This window comes from Octopus bimaculoides, chromosome 10, assembly GCF_046866305.1.
Source record: "Octopus bimaculoides isolate indiv1 chromosome 10, ASM4686630v1, whole genome shotgun sequence".
Lineage (NCBI taxonomy): Eukaryota > Metazoa > Mollusca > Cephalopoda > Octopoda > Octopodidae > Octopus > Octopus bimaculoides.
The window spans coordinates 56,223,882-56,248,141 of record NC_142937.1 but is presented as its reverse complement, the minus strand read 5'-3'; the positions used below and the strand labels follow the sequence as shown (position 1 = coordinate 56,248,141).

The 24,260-nt window shown below is 36.6% G+C and overlaps 1 protein-coding gene across 1 annotated transcript in view; it reads right to left on the bottom strand.

Annotated features, from left to right (window-relative positions):
• Window positions 1-24,260, bottom strand: part of LOC106881233 (cation-independent mannose-6-phosphate receptor) — a 164,924-nt gene that overhangs the window by 109,355 nt on the left and 31,309 nt on the right. The window contains exons 2-4 of the mRNA XM_089358692.1: window positions 15,532-15,802; window positions 6,196-6,442; window positions 2,947-3,149 (exon numbers count right to left, since the gene is read on the bottom strand). Coding sequence (XP_089214818.1) covers window positions 2,947-3,149; window positions 6,196-6,442; window positions 15,532-15,802 — 721 coding nt within the window. The remainder of the gene's footprint in view (window positions 1-2,946; window positions 3,150-6,195; window positions 6,443-15,531; window positions 15,803-24,260) is intronic.

Genomic DNA, 24,260 nt, shown 5'->3' with positions numbered 1-24,260 from the left:
GCTTCAAAAAAGACACATTAGATATTCATAACTATTTTCTGATTAGCACGATTTCCTATTGTCATCAGGTGTCACATTCCTGGTTGTGTACAGAGTACCAGATTGGATTCAAACTGTAAATTCTTCAGTAAAAGCTAAAAATATCTTTGCTATTAGTTTTGACATAGAAGTTACTAACTGAAATGGTACTATGCACACATCTAGGAATAAGATAACCAATGACTATCAGTGATCAAAATGGTTGAAACATAGTTATAAAGATATAAAATAATAATAATAAAGTTATTGTATAGTGTTCAGGTGCACTACAACTCATCAGAAAAAGTAGCCAAAAGTACGTGAACAGTACATAGAATAATGCACAAAGAGTAAGCAGCGAATGAGTCATTTAAAAAAAAAATTTTATAAAGTGGAATATCAGGTGTAATGTTGGGAAAATTTCGGAAAGTATGCAAGTTTTCGAACATGCGGTGTCCCGATAGCTAACAACTGATGTGGTTAGTTTATTCCATGCTTCAGCAATTCCAACCGTGAAAAAATGGTTCTGAAAGTCATGGATGCTGTGTTGCTTTTTTTAATTTTGTAAGCATGTCCACAGGTATTAGCCATATGGAATTCCATAAGGTGCCAAAGATGATTGCTGTAAAGATGAAGCCTTCCAAGTGGATTTGGTAGATGGAAACTGAAGGAAGTACATCGTGTGTGTGTGTGTGTGTGTGTGTGTGTGTGTGTGTGTGTGTGTGCTTATATTTGCCCCCACCCCTGCATGACAACCAATGTTGGTTTGTTTACATTCCTGTAATCTAATGGTATAGTAAATGAATCCAATCGGATAATTATGATGCTTAGCAAAAGAAAAAAAAAAAGGAAAACACTGGGCACGATTTGTTTGATTAGGCTAAGCCCCAACATGGTTTTAGTCCAATGACTGAAACAAGTAAACAATAAAAGTTGTCTTTCTCACAAAATTTTACATTCTTCATTCACAAAGTGTGTAAACCATTCAAGCCAAAGATTAACCTATTATCTTCAAACATTGTCTTACAGTCTCTATAATTTAAAATATGAAGATCACCTTATTCTCTTACCCTTTTTTTAGTCATTGGCCATGCTGGAGTACTGTATTTAATGCTTTTTAAGTCACTCCTTACCAACTCCAGTATTTGGCATAGTTTCTGCAGCTGGACTTCACATTACAGACTGGAGTATAGTTTATCATGACACTTGACAACTGGTGGTGGTGTGTTTACGTCCACATAACTTAGCACTAAATAGATTGTATGTAGAAAGATTTTATACACACACACACACACACTTTATTTGTGGTTAACAAGGCTACCATTAGTTTCATGCAAAAAATTCTCAGCAATTATCAAGCCTGCCACATGATGAAAATACAATGAAGCTACGCGAGACTGTGCAGGAGTTAGAAATAAACAAATAAATATACAGATCTGTATATTTATTTGTTTATTTCAAAAGACTCTCAGAGTCTCGTGTAGCTTCATTGTATTCTCATCCAAGATGGAGATAAGTACCAATGTCCCATGTGACAGGCTTGGTAATTGCTGAGAATTTTCAGCATGAAACCAATGTTAACTCACAAAAAATATTTATCCGACAACGGGGTGTTGAGCACTCATTCTTACTGTTTGATATTAGTGTGTGTATATATATATATATATATATATATATATATATATATATATATATATATATATTCTTTATTCTTTTACAGCTTCAGTTATTTTACTGCTGTCATGCTGGAGCTGGAACCTTGAAGGGTTTTAGTCAAGCAAATCAACTCCAGGACATTTTTTCTAAGCCTAGTACTTATTCTATTGGTTCTCTTTTGCCAAACTGCTAAGTAACGTGGATGTAAACACACCAGCACTGGTTGTCAAGACACACACAAATATATATATATACACACACACACACACACGATGGGCTTCTTTCAGTTTCTGTCTACCAAAGCTACTCACAAGGCTTTGGTTGGCCCAATGCTATAGTAGAAAATACTTTCCCAAGGTGCCACATAGTGGGAATGAACCCGGAACCATGTGTTTGGGAAGCAAGCTTCTTATCACACAGCCACGCTTGCACCTGTGTTGATGGGTGTATATATATATAAATATATATACACACACACATACATACATATATATAGACAACACCTATGCATACTGACACACATATACACACACAAAGTTCATGCACACAGTTACTAGCTGACCCTGTCTTTAAAATAAAATAAAAATTAAACCCAAAAGACAGGTTGATCATGATTGAATGCCTTTGATTATAGATTTGTTACATCCAGGTTAACCTGGAGCTAAGCAACAACTTAATCTAAAGCTTGGCAAACTAGAAAAGCAGTCAGTGATGACATACAAAGCACTGACAAGCCAATGCGGTGGTCACTCAATCTGCTAAAAATAGCAACCAAATCTCTCTTAAAAGACCAGTTAAGGTGGAATGGTTATAGCAGAAATACCCTCAATCATAGGTCTATGATATTAGTGTAGGCCTGTGGGTAAGTAACAGTGGCAATAACATGGAATAAGTAAGGTTTCTTATTGTTTTACTTGCTTCAGTCATTGAGTTGTGGTCATGCTGGGGCATTACCTTGAACTTTTAGTTGATCAAATCAACCCAAGTTGATTCTAATCTTATGGGTCTCTTTTTGCTGAATTGCTAAGTTATGGTGATGTAAACAGACCAATACAAGTTCTAGTGTGGTGAGATACAAGTTCAAACACACATACACACACACAAGATAGGGTTCTACAAGTTTCTGTCTACCTAATTCACTCATGACACATTGGTTAGCCTAGGACTATAATAGAAGACACTTTCCCAAGGTGCTGCATAGTGGAATTGAACCTGATGCCACATAGTTGTGAAGCCATACACTATTACATCAAAACGCAATAATGTACTTACTCGGCCATTAGCAGGACATATGAATGTAATCACAGTTTGTGGAGTGTTAACACAAGAACTTGCGCTAGTTTCTGATTTGTAAACTAGTTGAAGAGTTCGCTCATCAATAGCTCTTAAAGCAGTTGTTGGTTGTCCCGCGTCAACTAAAAACTTCTGGATTTTCCCACATGATGCAGAACCTTTTGGGCAACCCAATTGATCAGCTGCAATAGAAGAATGCTAGATTAGGAATATAATATCTGATAATTACTGTTAATGTCACACAAAGATGTCTCAACCGTGATGTTGATACATAATGAATGATACAGCAAATATGACAGCAAGATAACAAATTGATAATGATAATGCAAAGGAGTCACAGTATGGTATAAAATTTAAGACTATTGTAACATGGTATATCAACCAGAACTAATGTGACATGGTATAACAGTAAGGTACAAAGTGACATATGGATGTGACACAATATTAAATAGAGAGTAAATTTAAGACAACACCACCACTCACTAAGAGTACCTTGAGAGCTGTATAACAGACCATGTAAAGGGTAAAGATCTCCTTCAGTCATAAATGACCATGAGATTGCACCAAGAAAGTAACCCTCCGAGGCACAAATCTGGGCAAGGCTGTTTATGGAAGACCATGCATAGTAGCCTCTCCTCTCCATGCCACTGATGTTATCCAAGGGAAAGGCAAAGACCAATACAGCTTGGCACCACAGATGCCGCAACTCATTTCTATAGCAGAGTGAACTGGAGCAACATGAAATAAAGTGTCTTGCTCAAGAACACAACATACAGCCTGGTCCAGCTATCGAACTCACTACCTCATGACTGTGAGCACAAAGCTCTAACCACTGAGCCGTGCGCCTAACAATAATAATAGTATAACACACCAAACATAACACAAAGACAGTAAAACACTAAGTATATTAATATAGCATGAGTGCAGTATAACGCATCAAATGTAATATGAAGATAAAACAACATTGCCAATGTAAAACATCACTTTACAAGTGTAATGAAGGCAGTACAATACACATTGTGTATTGTGCATAAAGCCTGTATATTGTGTATAAAGACTGTATAACACAGCTAGTTAAACACAGCATAACATACCAAGTGTAATAAAGTCAGTGTAACACAGTGTAACAAATATAACATGAAGGTAAGTACAATGCATCAAAAATAACAGGGTACAACAAACTAAATGTAACAGGAGAGTGCAAACACAAACAGAATGGTTTCAAATTTTGATACATGGCCTGCAAATTTAAGGTAGGGAGTAAGTTGATTACATCAGTCCCAGTATTTCACTGGTACTATATTTTATCAACCAGGGAAGAATGAAAGGCAATGTTGGCCTCAGCAGAATTTGAACTCAGAACATAAAGAGACGGAAGAAATGCCACAAAGCATTTTGTTCAATGTGCTAATGATTCTGCCATCTTAATACAACAGTAACCAAACAATATAGGATCGATAGATCTAATGTAACATTAAAACGACATAGTAACTGTAATGTTACTGCAACATGCAAATGCTAGCCAGCATCTACATTATTTTTGGGGTCACACTGCAATCTTTTCACTTGGGTAATTGGAAATGACAAATACAATGAATTCTGTATGATGAGGCCATATTTGATAATATTTGGGAATTTTCATCAAGAGAATAGCCGTGATCTAACATGGCTATTCTCTCTCAGTTCCCTAGGTACATCATGTCAGTTTGCAGTTGAAATTCAAGGTGAGGATCTGTCATAGCATAGAGTGGCAAAAGGGAAGTTTAGTGACGAAAGGATGTATATATAACTAATGAGATTTAAAATGTCAAAACAATCCATAATTCACTGATTACCTGCTACTTTTTTCTTTCTTTTTTTTGGAAGTTAAAGAGTTGTTTATCATATTAGTGTGCTCTTTATTCAGTATAACCAATTGACTCAGAGAGTTATCGCACCTACTTTCTTGCATGCTCCTTCACAATATCATGTTTGTGTTCTACCAATTAAAACCACCCTTTCTCTCCAAGTGTTCCTGTCTTCTATGACATTTCTGAGGTCTTCTGTTTGTAACTCAGCATCACAAGAGTTGACCAATATACATCATTCTGGGTCATATGACAGGAGAATTCCCATGGCTCGCTATCCTAAGAAGGAGATCATTTGCTAATCCATTATTGCTTCAACAGCAGTGACTGGCATATCTTGAATGATTGGTGATATGTGAGGGGCATTGCCACAAGGCTCTTCTTTCACTGGATGTTGTTTCCATGATTCGTTGAGAATGACATACATGTATGTGCAGGTCCCATCAAGCTTGCTTTCAATCTTTTTATTTTTTGTCAGAATCCATGTTAATGAATGATAACTGATTCTACAATGGCTCTGAAGAATTCCCTTTCCATTCAGTCAGACAATATAGACTTCCAAATTATTCTTAATTTGTCTAGTGCAGTCCATGCTCTTACTATATCAATTGATACATTTTCTCAGTGGATGAGATACCACTCCTGAGCTAAGAGAAACATTCAACCTTCTTCAGTGGTATACTGCTCAACAAGTTGATCTGGTTGTTCACAAAGTTTTATTTACTAGAAATGTGGAACAGGCACTCCAAATATTTATGGGTTAACAAGGCTACCGTTGGTTTCATGCTAAGAATTCTCAGCAATTATCAAGCCTGCCACATGGGACATTGGTACTTATCTCCACCTTGGATGAAAATACAATGAAGATACGCAATACTGTGCAGGAGTTTGAAATAAACAAATAAATATACCCAGTCCACTGTAATATGACAGTACTGCAATTAATAATTATCTAACTATCTGGTCAGGTGAATTGTCCAGACTAATGTAACTCTTTCACATTATATGTCCCAATCATCCATAGCAGTCTTCATATTTTATTGACTCCTGGAAAAAGATGGCAGTGAAGTTGTTTTTCTCCCTCTTCATAAAGGATGTAGAAACATACCTAAACATCAGAAGGCAGTTTTAGTCCAATGCTGTGCTCTTCTGACACAATGCCACTTATGCAATGTATATAAACATAGGTAAAAGAATAATTCTTTCAAATTTTTTTTTTAAACTAGTCAAGATTGTTTCTAAAATTTTGAAATTAAGCATACAGTAAATTTTGGTTTAAATTAAAGGATAGATTGGAGAAGGAAAATGATAGTAAGAAAGAAGAGAATGAGGGGAGAAAAGAGAGAGAAGCAAAGAGCAGAAATTCTGATTTCAAACTTACCAGGATCTTCAGTGATGGCACGACATATGTTGGTGACAAAATGGGGTGAGCCATCAGAATCAGTTACCAGCTTGTAGGCACCTTTCAGCTTTATCAAAGGTGTCAGGTCTCGCTTCTTTCCTTTCACATACACATAACAAGGCACTTCTTTCACAACTTTTTCTGGCCGCTTCTTACAAGCAACAAGGGATTCCCATTCAAACACCTCTGTGCAGCTGTTGTCTTGGCTTAGAAAATTGGGTGAACCCTTAAGAAACAAAGAAATTTTTAAAAATGTGAGATTTGGCTGCTATTTCTAGGAGTTTGAGTAAATTTGCAAATGCTCCTTTATTGTTTTGATCAATGGTTCTCAACCAAGGCTACCAGAGATGTGGCCTTCAAGTATCCTCGAGGGCCACATATATCTGATAGTCTTTTCTTGATAAATATAATAGTTTTTTTCCTTAACTGACTTGTGTTTTCCTTCTTTTCTTTTTGATTTTTTTGATGCAGCTCCCTTAAAATAAACCCAGGTTTCAGTCTGGCTCAGATATTAAAAAAGGTTAAGAAGCACTGGTTTTAATTATGTAATGGGAATAGGCATAGATATAAAACAATGCTTGCATTGTTAATTAACATACATTGGTGACATAGAAAGTAACTGTGGTTATATTGTTGTAAAGTAGGAAAGTGTTTGATTGTAAAGCGAAAACAATTCAGTCATTAATCAATAATGACATACAGTGAAATATTTTGGCAAACAGTTAAAATTGCAAACTGAGAAATTGTGATTACCAACAGACATTACACTCTTGTGCTATGGAATGGTAGCTAGAAGGAGCATGGCTCAGGGGGCTAGAGCATTGGGCTCACAATCACAAGGTAATGAGCTTGATTTTTGGACTGAGCTGTGTGTTGTGCTCTTGAGCAAGACACTTTGTTTCATGTTGCTCCAGTTGACTCAGCTGTAAAAGTGAGTCACGATGTCACTGGTGCCAAGTTGTGTTGGCCTTTGCTTTTGATAACTTCGGTGGCATTGAGAAGGGAGGCTGGTATGCATGGACAACTGATGGTCTTCCCAAAACAACTTCGCCCAAACTTATATCTCCGGGGGGGAACTTTCTAGTGGCAATCCCATGGTCATTCATGACTGAAGGGGGTCTTTACTTTACTTTATAGAATGGCAGTGTTAAGTACATTAAGTACATAATATTGTGAGGTAAAAGTATTTGTTAAACAACCATTAACAATGTGAAGTAGATGGTTTGCAGAACAGTTATAATTGTGAGGGGGAAAGTTATTTCTTTTATTGTTTCCTTGTTTCAGTCACTGGACGTTGGCCGTGCTGGAGTGCCAACAGTACTTATCTTATTTTTAAGTATAGTACTTATTCCAACAGCCTCTTTTGTTTAACTGTAAACCAACATCAGTTGTCAAGTAGTAGTGGGTTACACACTCCCTCATGTTTTGCAAACAACTTGCACATGCAAGTGCCACCAGTTGAAAGCTCTGCATACCAGAAGCCAGCAAGTGTATGGAGCCATCAGGAAAGAATGTGTGCTCTTTCGGGGCCTACCTTTCAACGGCATCATTGCGTACCAGCCCCTGTCACTGATATGAGGCCCTGCTTGCTAGATCAACTGGTTATCAAATAAAGCTGAATATTCTTCAAGTCATTGCTCATTGTCTCTTTTTAACCAAATCCATTGGCTAGCTTTTTCCACTGTAGTTTGGATATTGTTCATGGTGGTATTTACTTTACGATGAGTTAGGCTTAATGATAACAACAGTTGCCTCACACTGTGTCCAATGAATCCTTTACATCTAACTTTGATTGGAAAACACTCAGCTTTCCAGCCTGCACCTTCACATTCCTCGAGGCATCCATGTTGTCTTCATGAGGAACTCTTAATTTGACTAGATTCACCACCTTTTTTCTTTCACACCACATTATAATATCTGGTTTTTTCGTAACCAGCATGGAAAATAATCCTTGGTACCCTGGTAAATCTGTAGCCACTTCATTGTTCACAAGAAGTTTCTTTTTCTTGAAATGGATCTACTGTCCTGAGTGCACAAAGGTAATGAAATCTCTGGTTGGTTCTTTCAACAGTTTTTTTCCACTGTTGATGAGAGCAATTTGGTTCTTTATAGCATTGAAGATAACCTTAAGGACCAGGTTGTGTCTCCATGTATATCGATTCAATGCTAATGAACAGTCGGAAAGAATACGTTTCAGTGTTCCAACCTTTCTGCATTTGCATATATCATTCTCTGAGATGTTCCATCTTACTAGATTTGTAGGCAATAGCAAGACATCATAGGATGAATCCATATCTCATTCCAACTTATTTTTCTCTCAACATGTTCCCCTCATCTCGTTATCTGTCCTTGTTGAGTGCATTGGATCAAATGAAGCTCTCTTCTCTGTTTCCCTTGTTTTCACGCTGTTGCTAACAACAGATCTGCATTTGCTCCACCTCATACTTGCAAATGGTCTGAACCAATCTGTGCCAAAACCAAGTCCCTTCTGATGTATTTGTGTTGTACCCACCATATCTTTGTGTGTAAGAGAAGACAATGTCATCAGTCTCTGCCTCTGCTTTCCAGTTCCAGGCTGTTTTTACATCTGGTGGATTACACCTGATTTCTATGTCCTTCGACTATCTCAGCATCATCACTGTTTGTACCTTCCCTAGTTTATAAATTTTGACTATTGATGCCAGTGGTAGAACCTCTTTTACGATGGAGAGCTGAACTGTTCAATATCTGAGGTAGGCCTAACCACTTTCTAATGAACACATTACATTTTTGTTCAATTATTTGAACTTGTGACAGTGCTACCTCATATATTAAAAGTGGCCATGAAAGTTGTGGATACAAGCCAAACTGTAAGCACCAAATTTTATATTTACATGGTAGCTTTGAGTTATCAAATGCTGTTAATCTAACCTTGGCTTGTTTCGTAATTTGCATCCTGCAACTCCTATCTGACAATGTTCCAGCTTATACTCACCTCAGGCTGTTGACAGGTTCTTCCTTGACTGTTGAAATGCTTTTTTCAGCTATTTGAAACTTTACGTCTTTTTGCACTCCCTTAATAAATGTCAGACTACGCGACTTTTTTTGCTCTGAATTACTTCCTTGACCACTTCACAAGCTCGTCTAGCCTCAAGAGGGCACTTTGCATGATTTGCTTGTCTGTTGATAGAAGGGTCATGTCATCCATGAAGCCCTTCTTAGATGATTGTACATGGGCAATTTGTTCTCAAAAGTCCACTGCTTTCAAAATCATCTCCATGACTAAAATAAACCAAATGACATATTGTGCAGCAAGCAGCAAGGCCAATTTCCAATCAGTACCAATCTGTTGTAAAATCTCCAGCTGTAAACCTCATCTTGAAACTGTCATAATATATCTTCATTAACCTTGTTACTTTGTCTGGAATGTGGATAAACCTTCTTTGGTTAAACTGGAAAGTTAGACCAGGTGTAAAAACGGCCAGGAAGTGGAAAGCAGAAGCAGAGGTAGATGACATTCTGTCTTCTCCTTGTCCTACTCCGACAGCTGTGGTGCGAAGAGACTCTAGTAGAGGATTAGTGTAAGGCAGAAGGCATATATTTGCCGAAGGAGGCCAATACAAAGACTATAAAACAGTTTAGGTTGATATCCTTACTGAATGTGGAAGGCAAGATCTTTATGGGAATTTTCTCATGGAGAACAGTGACATATTTGCAATATTTGTCATGTGGTTTATCCTTGATATGTTAAATCATCATTCAACCTTTGTTTTCCATGCAGGCATGGGTTGGAAGGTTTGACAAGAGTTGGCCAGCTGTAGAGTTGTACATGGGTGCTTTATATGTGGTCTCAAATGAGTACTTTTCTACACGGCACCAGCATGGATGCATTTAACTGTATATATATATATATATATATATATATATATATTGGATGAATGAATGTTCGTCCTTTAATTGGAATTTTTCTTAAGGTTTCTAATGTCTTTTCTTCATACTTTACTTTCAAATTTTCTTATATTAACTCATATAGGTATGAAAACTTGTATTGAAATAATCAGTATATGACTTAACTTATTAAACAATGTTCAACAAATTCATTCATATTATATATATATATATATATATATATATATATATATATATATATATATATATATATATATTCTTTTACTTGTTTCAGTCATTTGACTGCGGTAATGATGGAGCACCACCTTGAAGGGTTTTAGTTGTAAACATTGAACCCAGGGTTTATTTCTTTAAAGCTTACGGCATGTTCTATCAGTTTCTTTTGCTGAACCACAAATTTACAGGGATATAGACACATGAACACCAGCTGTCAAGTGGTGATGGGGGAACAGACACAGACACAGAGAGAGAGAGAGAGAGAGAGAGAGAGAGAGAGAGAGAGAGAGAGAGAGAGAGAGTGAGTGAGTGAGTGAGAGAGAGTGAGAGAGAGAGAGAGAGAGAAAGAGAGACACACACACACACAATGGGCTTCTTTCAGTTTCCATCAACTAAATCCACTCACAAGGCTTTGGCTGGCCTGAGGCTATAGCAGAAGACACTTGCCCAAGGTTCCATGCAGTGGGACTGAATCCAGAACCATGTGGTTGGGAAGCAAGCTTCTTACCATACAATGATGCCTGCACCTCCATATACATATATATATATATATATATATATATATATATATATATATATATATATATATATTAAGTATAGTACTTATTCCATCGCCTCTTTTGCTTAAGTGTAAACCAACTTCAGTTGTCAAGCAGTAGTGGGACATACACATCCTCATCATCATTTAACATCTGTTTTCCATCCATGCAGGCACAGGTTGGAAGGTTTGACAAAAGTTAGCCAGCTTCTTCTCCTTCTCCTCCTTCATTTGCATCATCTTCTGCTTATTTTCCTCCCCTCCCTCCCTCACTTCCTCCTCCTTATATATATCCATCCTCTTGATTCCCCCCACCCACACATAATGTCCCCCACTAACTCATCCCGCATCCACACCTCAAATATTTTCATTTTTATTTCCTCCAGATATTTCCCTAACAACAAAGTCAGAAGGATGCACAATGTAATAGCACACCTGCAATGCCAGTCTGAGGAAGTGCCTCTCTAATGTCTAAAACCGCAAATATTACCTGACTTTTCATTTAGAATTTTTGTATAAACTGGTGTTTCAAATTGAGATGGTACAGAAACAACTTATAATTAAAGACATGTTAAAGAAGTTTCTTTTTCATTGGTATACTCTTTTACTCTTTTACTTGTTTCAGTCATTTGACTGTAGCCATGCTGGAGCACCGCCTTTAGTCGAGCTAATCGACCCCAGGACTTATTCTTTGTAAGCCTAGTACTTATTCTATCGGTCTCTTTTTGCTGAACCGCTAAGTTACGGGGACATAAACACACCAGCATTGGTTGTCAAGCAATGGTGGGGGGACAAACACAGACACACATACATACATATATATATATATATATATATATACTTGTATACGACGGGCTTCTTTCAGTTTCTGTCAACCAAATCCACTCACAAGGCTTTGATCGGCCCGAGGCTATAGTAGAAGACACTTGCCCAAGGTGCCATGCAGTGGGACTGAACCCGGAACCATGTGGTTGGCAAGCAAGCTACTTACCACACACAATATGTGATCGCGTATGTATCATTGGCGATTTTCTTTCTCCGTCTTCCCTTCTTTGGGCTTTTCTATATTTCTAATGAAGAGCTCCGCTTGGTCAGTTATGAATCAGGAAACATGTTAAGCAATCATTGAATAGTTATTAGGTGAAAGAATGGGATTTAGATAAAGGGGATAATCACATTGCTTACGGTTTTCCTTGAACATGTGACACACCTATCAAGAGATAATCACCCTAACAACTTAAGTCAACAAGAAAACCAAATTTCTTTCAAATCCTACCCTATCTTAAGAAGAAAAAGAACACATTGACTAATGTAATCTCAGATACATGTCACTCCTGGAATGTCTTTAACAAGAGGTTTCTCAATCAGGACTCTCCTGAAATAAGCTATTCCTCTTAACATTAATATTCTTATATACTACAGATCTTTCATCTTTCACCTGTATCAGTCATTGGACTGCAGCCATGCTGGAGCACAACTCTGAAGATTTTAATCAAACAAATCACTCCCAGAACTAATGTTTTTTTTTTTAAGCCTAATACTTATTCTATCAGTTCCTTTTTGCCAAACTGTTAAGTCATGGGGGCTTAAACAAACCAACACCAGTTGTCAATTGGTGGCAGGGTACAAATACAAACATATATAATCAGTTTCCACTAACCAAATCCACTCACAAGGCTTTGGTCAGCCCAGGACTGTAGTAGAAGATACTTAACCAAGGTGTCACACAGTAGAACTGAATCCTGAATAATGTGATTGAGAAAGAAACTTCTTACCAAATTTTTTTTTTTAATTTCTAATATCAGTTTCAAAACCATAGATATGCCAATATATCTTCAAGCCTACTATCACTCCAGGACTCACAGAGCCAGTGTTAAAATTTTATATTTATTATGCTAAGCAAATAGAAAAATTTATCTCCAATTTTTGACACAATCTTAAGTCAATCCCCATAACTTAACAGTTCATTAAAATGAGACCAACAGAAGAAATACGAGATCTGAAATATGTCCTGAGTTAATCTGTTTAATTAAACTCCCAAGCATGACCACACTACAGTCCAATGACTGAAATAAGCATAAAAGAAAACACAAACATCAGGAGTTGAATCCAGCACTACAAGATAATGAAACAGTCACAAATTCTATAATGCTGCCACTGCTTACAATAGAAAAGTATTGTTTCTACCTAGTGGCCAAATTTTACAGTTAAATAGGCTAGACTACTTCAGAGAACATCTATTTGGTCGACAGAATGCAGGGATATAAAAATACTGTTCACTGAAGTTGAGAGTACAGATAGCAAGATCAACAGAATTGGATATTAAATATGTCTAAAAAAGAAAAGTCTTTGACAAAATTCTTGTTAAAAAAATCTTAGCATCAACTATCATTTATTTCACTGTATAACATCTTTTGTGCATACATCTTGTCATAAGCCACAAAAACTGAAAGCTTGGACAAGCTCTGAAGATTCTTTGTGTCTGAGCAGCATTATGCATGAATGCAATTATAATGTCAACTGGTTGTTGCAGAATTATTGACACAGTGCAGTATGTAGCACATCAATCTCATAGTGTGTGTGTGTGTGTGGTGATGTTTGCTTCCCAACCAGACAGTTAGGAGTTCAATCCCATTTAAAGCAAACTAAAACTTCCTAAGTGGATTTAGTTGATGGAAACTGAAAGAAGCCCAATGAAGATACAGGGTGTCCCAAAACAAAAAAACATATACACATTTTAACAGCTGATAACTCAATTTCTATTTCTTTTAAATCTAAAGTTTAACCCATTAGAAATAACAAAAGGAGCCAGGCTAAGCTTTGAAAGGAAATTTACCCTAAAGTTTGAAAACACAGTTGAAATGCAAAGATAATTTAGGAGAGAGTTTTAAAGAGATCTGTCTATGCAATTTACCATCACTAAAATTAGAGATAAGCTTGAAGTAAATGGAACTGTTCAGAATGTCCACAAGAAATATTTTGGAAGACTGTGGCCATTCATGAGCCTCACTCTTGTAGCAAGCAAGTAATGAGATAAGAATTTCAAAATCAGGCATCCATTTTGAAGTGCTGTCAGTGGAAAAGTTCTAAGAATGGTCCATCCTCTCAATGAAGATGATCCAGATCGAGGAGTGGAGTTTTCAAGTGATACTTGACAAGATGTGTAGAAGATGCACCCGTGTCAAAAAAATAATCCGCTGGCTCTGAGCATTTGAAGATGTGTGGAATAAGAGATCCTTTACAACAGTGGTTCTCAATTGGGGCCTATATGAGCTTTGGGGCTCAATATAAGATTTTGTGGGATCCACACAAGCAAAATAGTAAATTAGGTACACAATTGTATCTTAAGGGTTCATGAAAAATTTTGATTTAGATGTATTTATTGCAAGAAACAGCTAGGTTTCTTTCTCTGATGTTTTACACAGCTCAACCTACACATGTGAATGTGTGATACACAAAATAGGAATTTTGAAGCAATTATCTATAAAACTAATTTTTAAGCATCAAATGGCTATAGGGGTCTAACAAAATAAAATAGTAATCAAAGGGGTGTATAAGTGAAAAATGATTAAGCACCACTGATTTGCTTGAAAAACGAGTAAAGTGTTAGTATCAGGAAGAGCAACCAACTGTAAAACAATGTCCCAATAATATAGGATTAGTCAAAAGTAGCACCCAAATCCTGTTTTAGTGTTAATATGTATGACTTCCCAATTGGGAGATACTTTTGATTTCAAATTCTTGTTTTACAGGTTGGGATATCAGAGTATTAACAACATGTGACATGATCCAGATTTAGTAACTTTCAAAACTGTCAATAATAACCTGCAAAACAACAAAGAAAGGCATGATTTCCCAGAGACTGGGTGTTACTTTTGACTCATGCTGTATAATCATCTAATCTATGCTAGAATGGAAAAACACAGAATGAATGAATGAATGAATGAATGAATGAATGAATGAATGAATGTATGCATGCATGCAAGTGTGAATGTGCAGGAAAATCTTTTACATCAAACATCTTGCCTCTGTGGTTAGGAAGTTAGCATGGTTGCAAAGATTCAGTCCCACCAAATATAATCTTGGAGATTATATAGAGCATCCCGAAGTCGTCCAAAACTTTGTGAGTGAAAATTTGGTAGATAGAAGTTATGTGGAGGGTCACTGGAGGAACCATTCTTATTTTGGGGTGGCATATTTAATCTATCACTTGGTTTAATTCTTTAGCATTCTGATTTCTCGGTCAAATATAAAGTTTCTTTATTTACATTGTTTTGAATTATGTATTATCTTGTAACTTTGAGGTTTCAATGATGTGATTGCTTATTTTTAAAATGACATTGTAGGATGAGTGTGAGAGGCTAGATATGGCCAGTGTGATCATAAAACAATATCTGGGCTAGATATGGCCAGTTTAAATGTTAAGGGATTAAGACTACAATTAGGTCACTGGATGCATTTAGTGGTATACACTCTGTAAAAAGCAATAAGACCAGGTTCACATCTGAGTATAGACACCTCTCTTTCTCTCACTCTGTATAGAGGCTCTGTATAGGTTCTGGATACTGCCCTTTCTCCTCTAAGCCATAAATATTTTCTTTTTGTCACGAATGTAATGAAGGAGAGAGAAAATAAATAACAGTTGTTGATAGCATGAGTAAAGGTTAACTTACCAACGTCTTACCACACTTAAATAAGATATCTGTTCTTAGATGTGCTGAAGAATTTGAAGGACAGACTCCACCAGTGAATGACACTGTGATTTCTTTATCTTCATTTTCAAACATGCTTGGAGAACTTGTATAATTACCCACTGATATAAATGAACCAGATCTTTCTCTACAAACCGAACTGCCTGTGGGACATTTATCATGATTCACCGCTGAACAGATGCTGATCCAATAGGTATCATTTGAAAGACTCACAGACATCCATGGGTAAGACCTATGGAAAATAGAACAGGACTTTAAATACAGCAACAACAAATTAATATGCAAGATAATAAAGAGTTTCTTTGCAGTTATTCAACCTGCAAGAAATAGCAGCCAAATTTCTTTCACATTCTACAATTTTAAGAAAAGAAGATAGGTTATATTGGATAATGTAGTCCCAGGTATATAAAAATGATCATGACCAGAACACCTTTATAGATATGTTAGTTCAATCAGTGATGAATCGAGGCCAATAACAACAACAAAAGCTTAACACAGTAAATATAAATATTATAAAACAAATGCTAACTATCACTCACCAACTATTTCATTTTACCAAATCAATATTTTATCATCATAAAATATAGCTAGCTTCTTTAGTTTTACATTATACTTCTTCCATTACAATCCCATTCACATCTAGGATGCTACACTGTTCTGAGCACTTAAACAGTATTTTATTTTGACTTTCAGATGGATGTAAAGTAAATTTGACCATAGATGAATTTCTGTTCAAAACTAAAAGAGCTGTAATAAAAAATACTGTAAGACATTTTTGCTTAGTGCACAAAAACTATGCCAATCTAACATTCAATAATTTCTAAATTTGATGAGAAACTAAGCCAGTCAGCCATGTGAATTGACACAGTGCAAGATCATTGTGGAGCCACAGATATTACTGAGTAAAATCCATTCTCATGATGAGGTCAACTTCAAAATCATCAAGTCAATGATCATAAGATCCCTGCACCAAATGATGTGTTGTGTTCTTGAGCAAAACACTTCAATTCACATTGCTCCAGTCCACTCAGCTGGCAAAAATGAATAATCCTGCAACGGACTGGCATCCAATCCAGGTTGGGAATATATACACCATGAAACTGGCCCTTGTGAGTTGATATGACTTGAGAAGATAACTTTGCTTTTTTTACTTTACTCAGTTGTAACCCAACATCACTCTCATGTATAGACTGCTGCTACCACTGAACAATGACTGAGCTACTGACTCATACAATAGCTTACTTACACCATGAGCAGTAACCAATACAAGGAACTGATGTTGCTGAATACTCTATGATGCAGCTTGCTGCCAAAGTGGTCCTATCGGAATAGGTGAACCTAAAAATAATGAAAATAGCTGGTGTTGCTCTGATAGCATTAATGCCATGCGATCTGAACTGGCCAATAGAGGCCTGTACATCTAGAAACCATCTTAAATTTCCTTCCAGCCTTCCACTCTGCCACTGAACATCTGATAAGATGGACATGTCTGACATGCCCACAAAAATCTCTTTCAGTCCCACATTACTTGGAAACTGGACAGATTTTTAGCACAGTTCCATATACCAAATTTCACTTACGAGACACAGGTCAGAAATTGATACAGAAATTCAGTCTTAAGCAATGTGGCAATGCCAATAATGGATTATAAAATGTGTTGAGCTAAAAGAAAAGAACACCATTTACAGAAATGGATTCTTGGTGGTGGATATCGAACTGAGCCTGTCATGTATCTCAAAATTCCACATACAAACTAGTCACAAATCAATGAGAAAGCTTTCAATGTTATTGTTTGATCTGCAGCAAATAGCAAAATAACAGCTGTAAAATCTGTTTACATCACTCACTATCATCTTATGCAAGAAAAAGAAATGCTGTCCTAGATACAATAAAGGATGGGATGATCATAGCTAGAATGCTTTTGATTACAGTATTTCAGAAATGACCAAGGGCTAAACAACAAATACTCATGATAGCATGACATCATCATCATTTTGATGTCAACTTTTCCATGCTCACATGAGCTGGATGGAATTTGATGAGGCATATTTTCTATGGTTGGATACTCATCTTGTCACTATCCTTCACCTGATTCCAAGTAAGTTAAAATTTCTCCATGGCCAAACATGTCTTCATGGAAGCTTTAGAAACAAAGGACACTGCTTATATGACAGTGACAATCATTTACATCTATCACACAATGTCAAAAGAAGGAAACCCTAATACACACACACACAACAGGATTCTCTCAGTTTTCATCCACCAAATCCCCTCACAAAGCCTTAGTCAACCAGGGGTTATAACAGAAGTCACTTGCCCAACGAGGTACATGGTGAGATTGAACCAGAAACCATGTGGCTGGGAAGCATACTCCTTAACTACACAGCCATGCCTGTGCCTCAGACAAAAAAGAAAAAATTGAAAATTGGATTGAGTTAACAAGGAAGCTGTACATGTGCTCAAATTGCTAGTGATAACAACCATACATCCCTCAATTCAGTCTTATAAAAGAATGAAAACAGACAATTGTCAATTAAAAGTCTTTGATCATAAGACTGTATTATCTGGGCTGATCTGGGTTTAAACAACAACAACAACAACTAATTAAAATAGCCAATACCGTATCATCATCATCTCTCAAAACATCAGACAAACTATGAAATGACAAAGAACAAAGTTCAACACAAAACAAAGTCTACAGGAGAAAGAGTGAATGTATGTGTGTGTGTTCATGTATGTTCAAGTATGAATAAGTGTGTGGTATAGATATGGATTTGTGTGAAAGCATGTATATGTAAAGGAGACAAAAAAAACAAACACTGGAGGGCAAAGAGAGTGAGAGAGAGGGAAAGACAAAGAAAACAAAAGATCATTTCCTCCTTGTATTTCATGCTGGTTGTCTAGATAAATATTTAGAGTTTTTCCTATTGTAATTGCTTTAGAAAAAGAGTCAAAGTATGATTGAACAAACAATACCCAAAAATAGAACTAGCGCATTAAATATTATATTAATGATCTAATTTTACTCTCTCTCTCTCTCACACACACACACACACACACACACACACACACACACACACACACACACACACACACACACACACACACACACACACACACACACACACACACACACACACACACACACACACACACACACACACACACACACACACACACACACACACACACACACACACACACACACACACACACACACACACACACACACACACACACACACACACACGCACACTGTTCTCTTTACTGGTTTTACACATGCTGGGGCAACTGCCTTCAGTAGTCTTTGTAGATTACACTGACCTAACACTTATTCTAGTCTGCTAGTTATTTTATTGATCTATAGTCATGAAAAGTTATGGGGCATAAGCATACACAACATAAATAACAACACTACTTTAGATGTAGACACTGACATACACACATGCATGTACACTTGGCACCTTGGACAGGTGTCAGCCACTATAGCTGCAGGTCTACAAAAGCTTTGTTAAGTGGATTTGGTAGACAGAAACTGACAAAAAAAAAAAGATCCTCTAATATGTGTGTAGGAAACAGGTTTGAGTTTGTGTGTCTCCTTGTCTTGATATCATACATTTGTTGCAAATAAGTGTCACTGTAATATAGGCCAAATCATTTGTTGCCATGCTTCAATGAAAACATGACCAGCTATGGAGCAATATTAACACGCAGAGAAACAAGTTAACCCAGCCAGATTCTTCACTGAGGATCCAGCTGGATTGACAGCTCTTGTTAGTCAGCCGCATGTCATATGGTCATGGACAGATAAGGAGGTATCTCGCAGAGATGGAGACTGACTGGGACTCTGCTTGGTAGTTTGCTTGGGAGGGCCTGAGGATATATGATTACATATAAGCTCACCACCATCAATTCATCACAGGGGAAGTTCAACACCAGGAAAGTTTACTGAGAAAATACATCCATACCATCTCACCATTAATAATGCAAAAATAAGCATAACTTGATAAGAGACAGGTCATTTAACTTACGCATGTAATACACTAAGGCTGAGAGGAGATTTTTAGCTTTTGACTGGTGAAGGGCATGGCAACCTTTCCGATACTAGGTGCTGTGATGGAATGCATGAAACACATTCTGTAAAATCGTTGGTGTTAGGAAAAACATCCAGCAACAGAAACCAAAATGAAAAGTATGAAAGATATATGGCCTTTAAAATCAACCTAGAAGGTTAGTAACACTGAATATGAACTGATGACTTGTCTAATCCATGCCAGTATGGAAAGTGGTTGTAAAATGATGATGATAATATTTAATATTACTTATACGTTTTCCCCATGTTGGCATGAATGAGAAGAAGAGTTGTGACTGGTCATAACAAGAATTAATCTCAACATCATCACCATTTCACTCAAGGAGTAACAAATGTAAAATATCAATACACACACACACACACATATATATAGAGAGAGAGAGGGGGGAAGAAAAGACATCCATACCTCTGTCTCTGTGTGTGTGTATGTGTGCATGTAGGTGTGCATGTAGGTGTGCATGTAGGTGTGCATGTGAGACAAACAAATATATGCAAGCATTCACACACAAATATACATAAACACAACTTTTTCTTTTGTATCCAGGGTACATTAAATACTAATGAACAAGACAAATGCATGTGTAAAGTGAGTGTATAATCATCCTCATCATCATTTAACATCTTTTTCTCCGTTGGCATGGGTTGAGCAGTTTGATAGGAACCATCAAGCCTCAGGGCTGTGTTGAGCACTAATGTCAACTTCAGCATGCTTTCTACAAGTGGATGCCTTTCTTAACTCCAACCACTTTACAGAGTGTATTGAATGCTTTTTTTTTTTTTGCTTTTTTTGTGACACTGGTATTAGTGAGTTTACAAGATGAGAAAAGAACAAGAAAAAGGAAAAAGGCAAATGGAAAAAGCCCCTTTAATGAAGTGGAGTAGCGAGTATTTGAGAGGTGGGGACAATGGTTTTATGCCAGGTGTCTGGAGGCTAAAGTAGTATAGTGGAACAAGCACAGGTGTAGCATGCATGCATATATGTATATACATACACACTTCATGTCTGGCTGTACAGCCTTTTTGCTTGTTTGTTTATTCACCGTTTCGTTTTCCTGTCTTGTTTTCCGTCCGCCACTACCCTCCACGAAAATAATTTTATTTGTGTTCGTGGGAAGAACCATTTCAACGATGCATACTGCCTTAATTCTTCGAAACGCTGGTGTTTTAATGGTGTCAGCTGATGAAGGAGATGTTTCTATGTGGCTTGCTTGTTTGTTGTACCTTGTTTATCATTTTGTTCATGTTCTTTTGCCACGTCATGTACCCAGTTATGTATCTATATGCACATGTAGATGAAGGTATGTACATACATGTACATATATATGCATATACTCATATATTGTTTATATATATATATATATATATATATATATATATATATATATATATACATACGTACGTACGCACGTACGTACGTACATACATACATACATACATGCTGGTGTGTTGGTGCAAACAAGAAAAATAGAACTCAAATTATGAGTATATGTATATTTTTATTAATATTTAGCAGAAGTAACATGGTCAAGGGTTTTGTATATTGGCACTTATCAAAGTTTGATAAGTACCAACACACAAAACTCTCAAATCTTGAGTCACTCTGTTACTTCTGCTAAATGTAAATAAATAGATATATATGTATATGCAAAGAATAACAATGGAACATTTACTAATAACGTGACTCAATGCAGAGAGTACAATGAAATTTACTGCAATATTTGAGTTGACTAAGGTGGCGAGCTGGTAGAATCAGTAGCACTCGGAGCAAAATGTTTCGTGGCATTTCATCCATCTTTATGTTCCAAGTTCAAATTCCACTGAGATCAACTAGCCCCTACCCCTGAAATTGCTGGCCTTGTGCCAGAATCTGAAACCAATAACTGAGTTGATCGAGATTAATCTGGTTGAAGAAGCTGATACACAAAACTGCAAGCCCCAGTCAACATAAATTTTACAATATATATATATTCTCTCTCTCACTCTCTGGGAGAGAGGCACAAGCACATACACAGACATATACACACACAGCAGTAACTTCCGCCTACCAAATTCAATCACAAGGCTTCGGTCAGATGTAGACGACAGATAATTGTCAGCTGTTTCTTACGCATTTTTTTAATGGTGTAATGTTCTCATTCTTCTATTAAAAAAAATGTGTAAGAAACAGCTGTAATGAGCTAACAATTATCCATCATCTGTTATTATTCATTTGATTATAATACACCAAGGGGATTAACGACTTGTTGGGCCCCTCAGAGTATACAAACAACATACAATTCAATGTAATGCATACTTTGGACTGGCGCTAAATACTCATAGCGTTGGTCTTCTGTGTACACAACCAGAATATCCTATTTGATACTTACCAGCCATAGGCCAGAACCACAGGTTTATCCAACCCAAATTGGTGCATATCTTTTCAAGTATCTGATTCTATCTGAATCCTTATTTCACTGTGTGTGTGTATGTATGTGTGTGTATATATATATATATAAGCGAGTTGTTTAAAGGGATATATTATCTAGGTAGATACCATATTGGCTCTCAGTTACGTTCCAGTTAATGGTTAACCACAATGATCAGTATCTAATGTCAGTGTTTACATTTAGCTGTTAATCACTCCATGAATTTTTCCAATGGGTAGTTCTGTGTTCCCATTGCTAGACAGTAAAAATTTTCTGAAGTGTATGTTAATATTAATAATAATAAAGAGTATGGAGACTTGTATAGCCACAAAATTTATTCTATAGTTATATACAGCATATTATAATGACCTACACAAGTTTCTGCGGCAGCGACTATTCACTGTTGTAAATGCAACCTTGCAATATTGCCGTTGCAACTTCATCAACTTTGGTCATCCTCAAAGTGAACTAATTGAAGAAAATTTTTGTTAGCTAGTGTTCTGTGAGAGGTGAGCGTTATTATTTATAGGTATGTGCTGTTGACTTCAACTTCACTCCAGTTGCAGTCCAAAGTTAAGGCTTGTTTTTAAAATAGGTTAAGGTCAAGATTGTTGTTTTTGTAAGTCTCTTTGTTAATTTTAATGGTTGTGTGTATTATTTTTGATTTCGAGTGAAGTGCTTGTATTGAGGGGTTCTTGTTTGTTTATATTCATTTTTGGTTGGGCTGCTCATTATGTTATACAGTGTATGGTATTTGTTTTTTTTATTAATGACGATTTGTTATGTCAGTGTTACTGGGAAGTTGGCTATCTAGAATTATCTATTTGTGTCTTGTATCAATTAATGTGTGTTTTGATGTAAATATTTGGTAAAGTTCTTCTACACATAGATCACATCTATTTCCCCTACTTGATAAGGCTTAAGCAGTACTAATTAGATCCCAATCAATAGAATAGCTATTGGTTTTGTCATTAATTGACCAAATTAGTTTACTTAGGCTTGTATTATTTATTTTTGTTTTATCTCTGAAGGAATTTAAATGATGGTCCAGTCTTGTTTTGAAAAATAGAGAGCTGGCCCCTATATAAAAGTATTCCCTTCCCTTTGAGGTAACTTTACATCAATAGACCAGGTTCTTAGTTTTTACATTTTGAGTTTAACGAACATAGTTTATCTCTAGCACAGTTGCATAGACCTGTCTGTCTGTCTATTTCTATTATTTTTTTGTCTTAATGACTTCACTAGAAGTCTCTCCTATTCCTTCTTCCACCAGTCCAGTGTTATTTCTGAATTCTCTATGGATATTAACTTTGATGCCGCCTTTCCTAGCAGTTCTTCCCTCTATTTCTATGCCTGTGAACAAATTTGTTAGGGTTGTCTTCCTTTGACTGTTAATTCTTCTGTTAGCATTCCCCCGTACTTCAGTGTGTGCTACTAGTCTCATCACCAATGTCCCTTCTGTTGTTAGTTATTTCCTCCTTATTATACAGATTTGCATAACTAGGATCCCTTTGGAAGTTGTATAGTTTACCTGTATTATGAACTGTTATTATTTGTGCCAGGTTGCGACTATTGGAAAAGACAAGGAATATATTATGTTACTAAACATTTTGCAATACTTGCTATTTTTAGGAAAGTGATTTTTTATTGCTATATAGAACAGTCAAGGGATGTTGGAAATTATTTTGAAAATGGAACAATATACCACAATGTCATCCTCTATTTACCATTGGTTTTAGTATTTATAGGTTTTGTCCAGATTTTAGCATTAGTGTGTTTTATGTTTCTGCAGTGTCTGCTCTGGTGTGCAGGTTGCTTACTATTGTATCCCTTAGTTATGTCCTGAGTGTGTGTGCATGCTTGTGCCTGTTGTAGTCTACCTCATTTCTAATGTATAGTGTACTAAGGCTTCCACTGTTGTTTTCACTACTCACTTTTGTATGGGGTTCAAACTCGCAAGGACCAATCAGGCTATCAGATGTTGTTACACATCGCTGGTCACAATGCATCTTTGCATTGTTTTAGCCTTCAAATGACACCACCCTCCTGGCTAGGAAAGCTGCACAACATTCTCCAGTGATTGAAAAGGGGACCTGAGCAACGTGAAATGAAGTGTTTTGCTCAAGAACACAATGCATCACCTAGGCAAGGAATTGAACCCACAATCTAGCAATCGTGAGTGCAACAGCCTA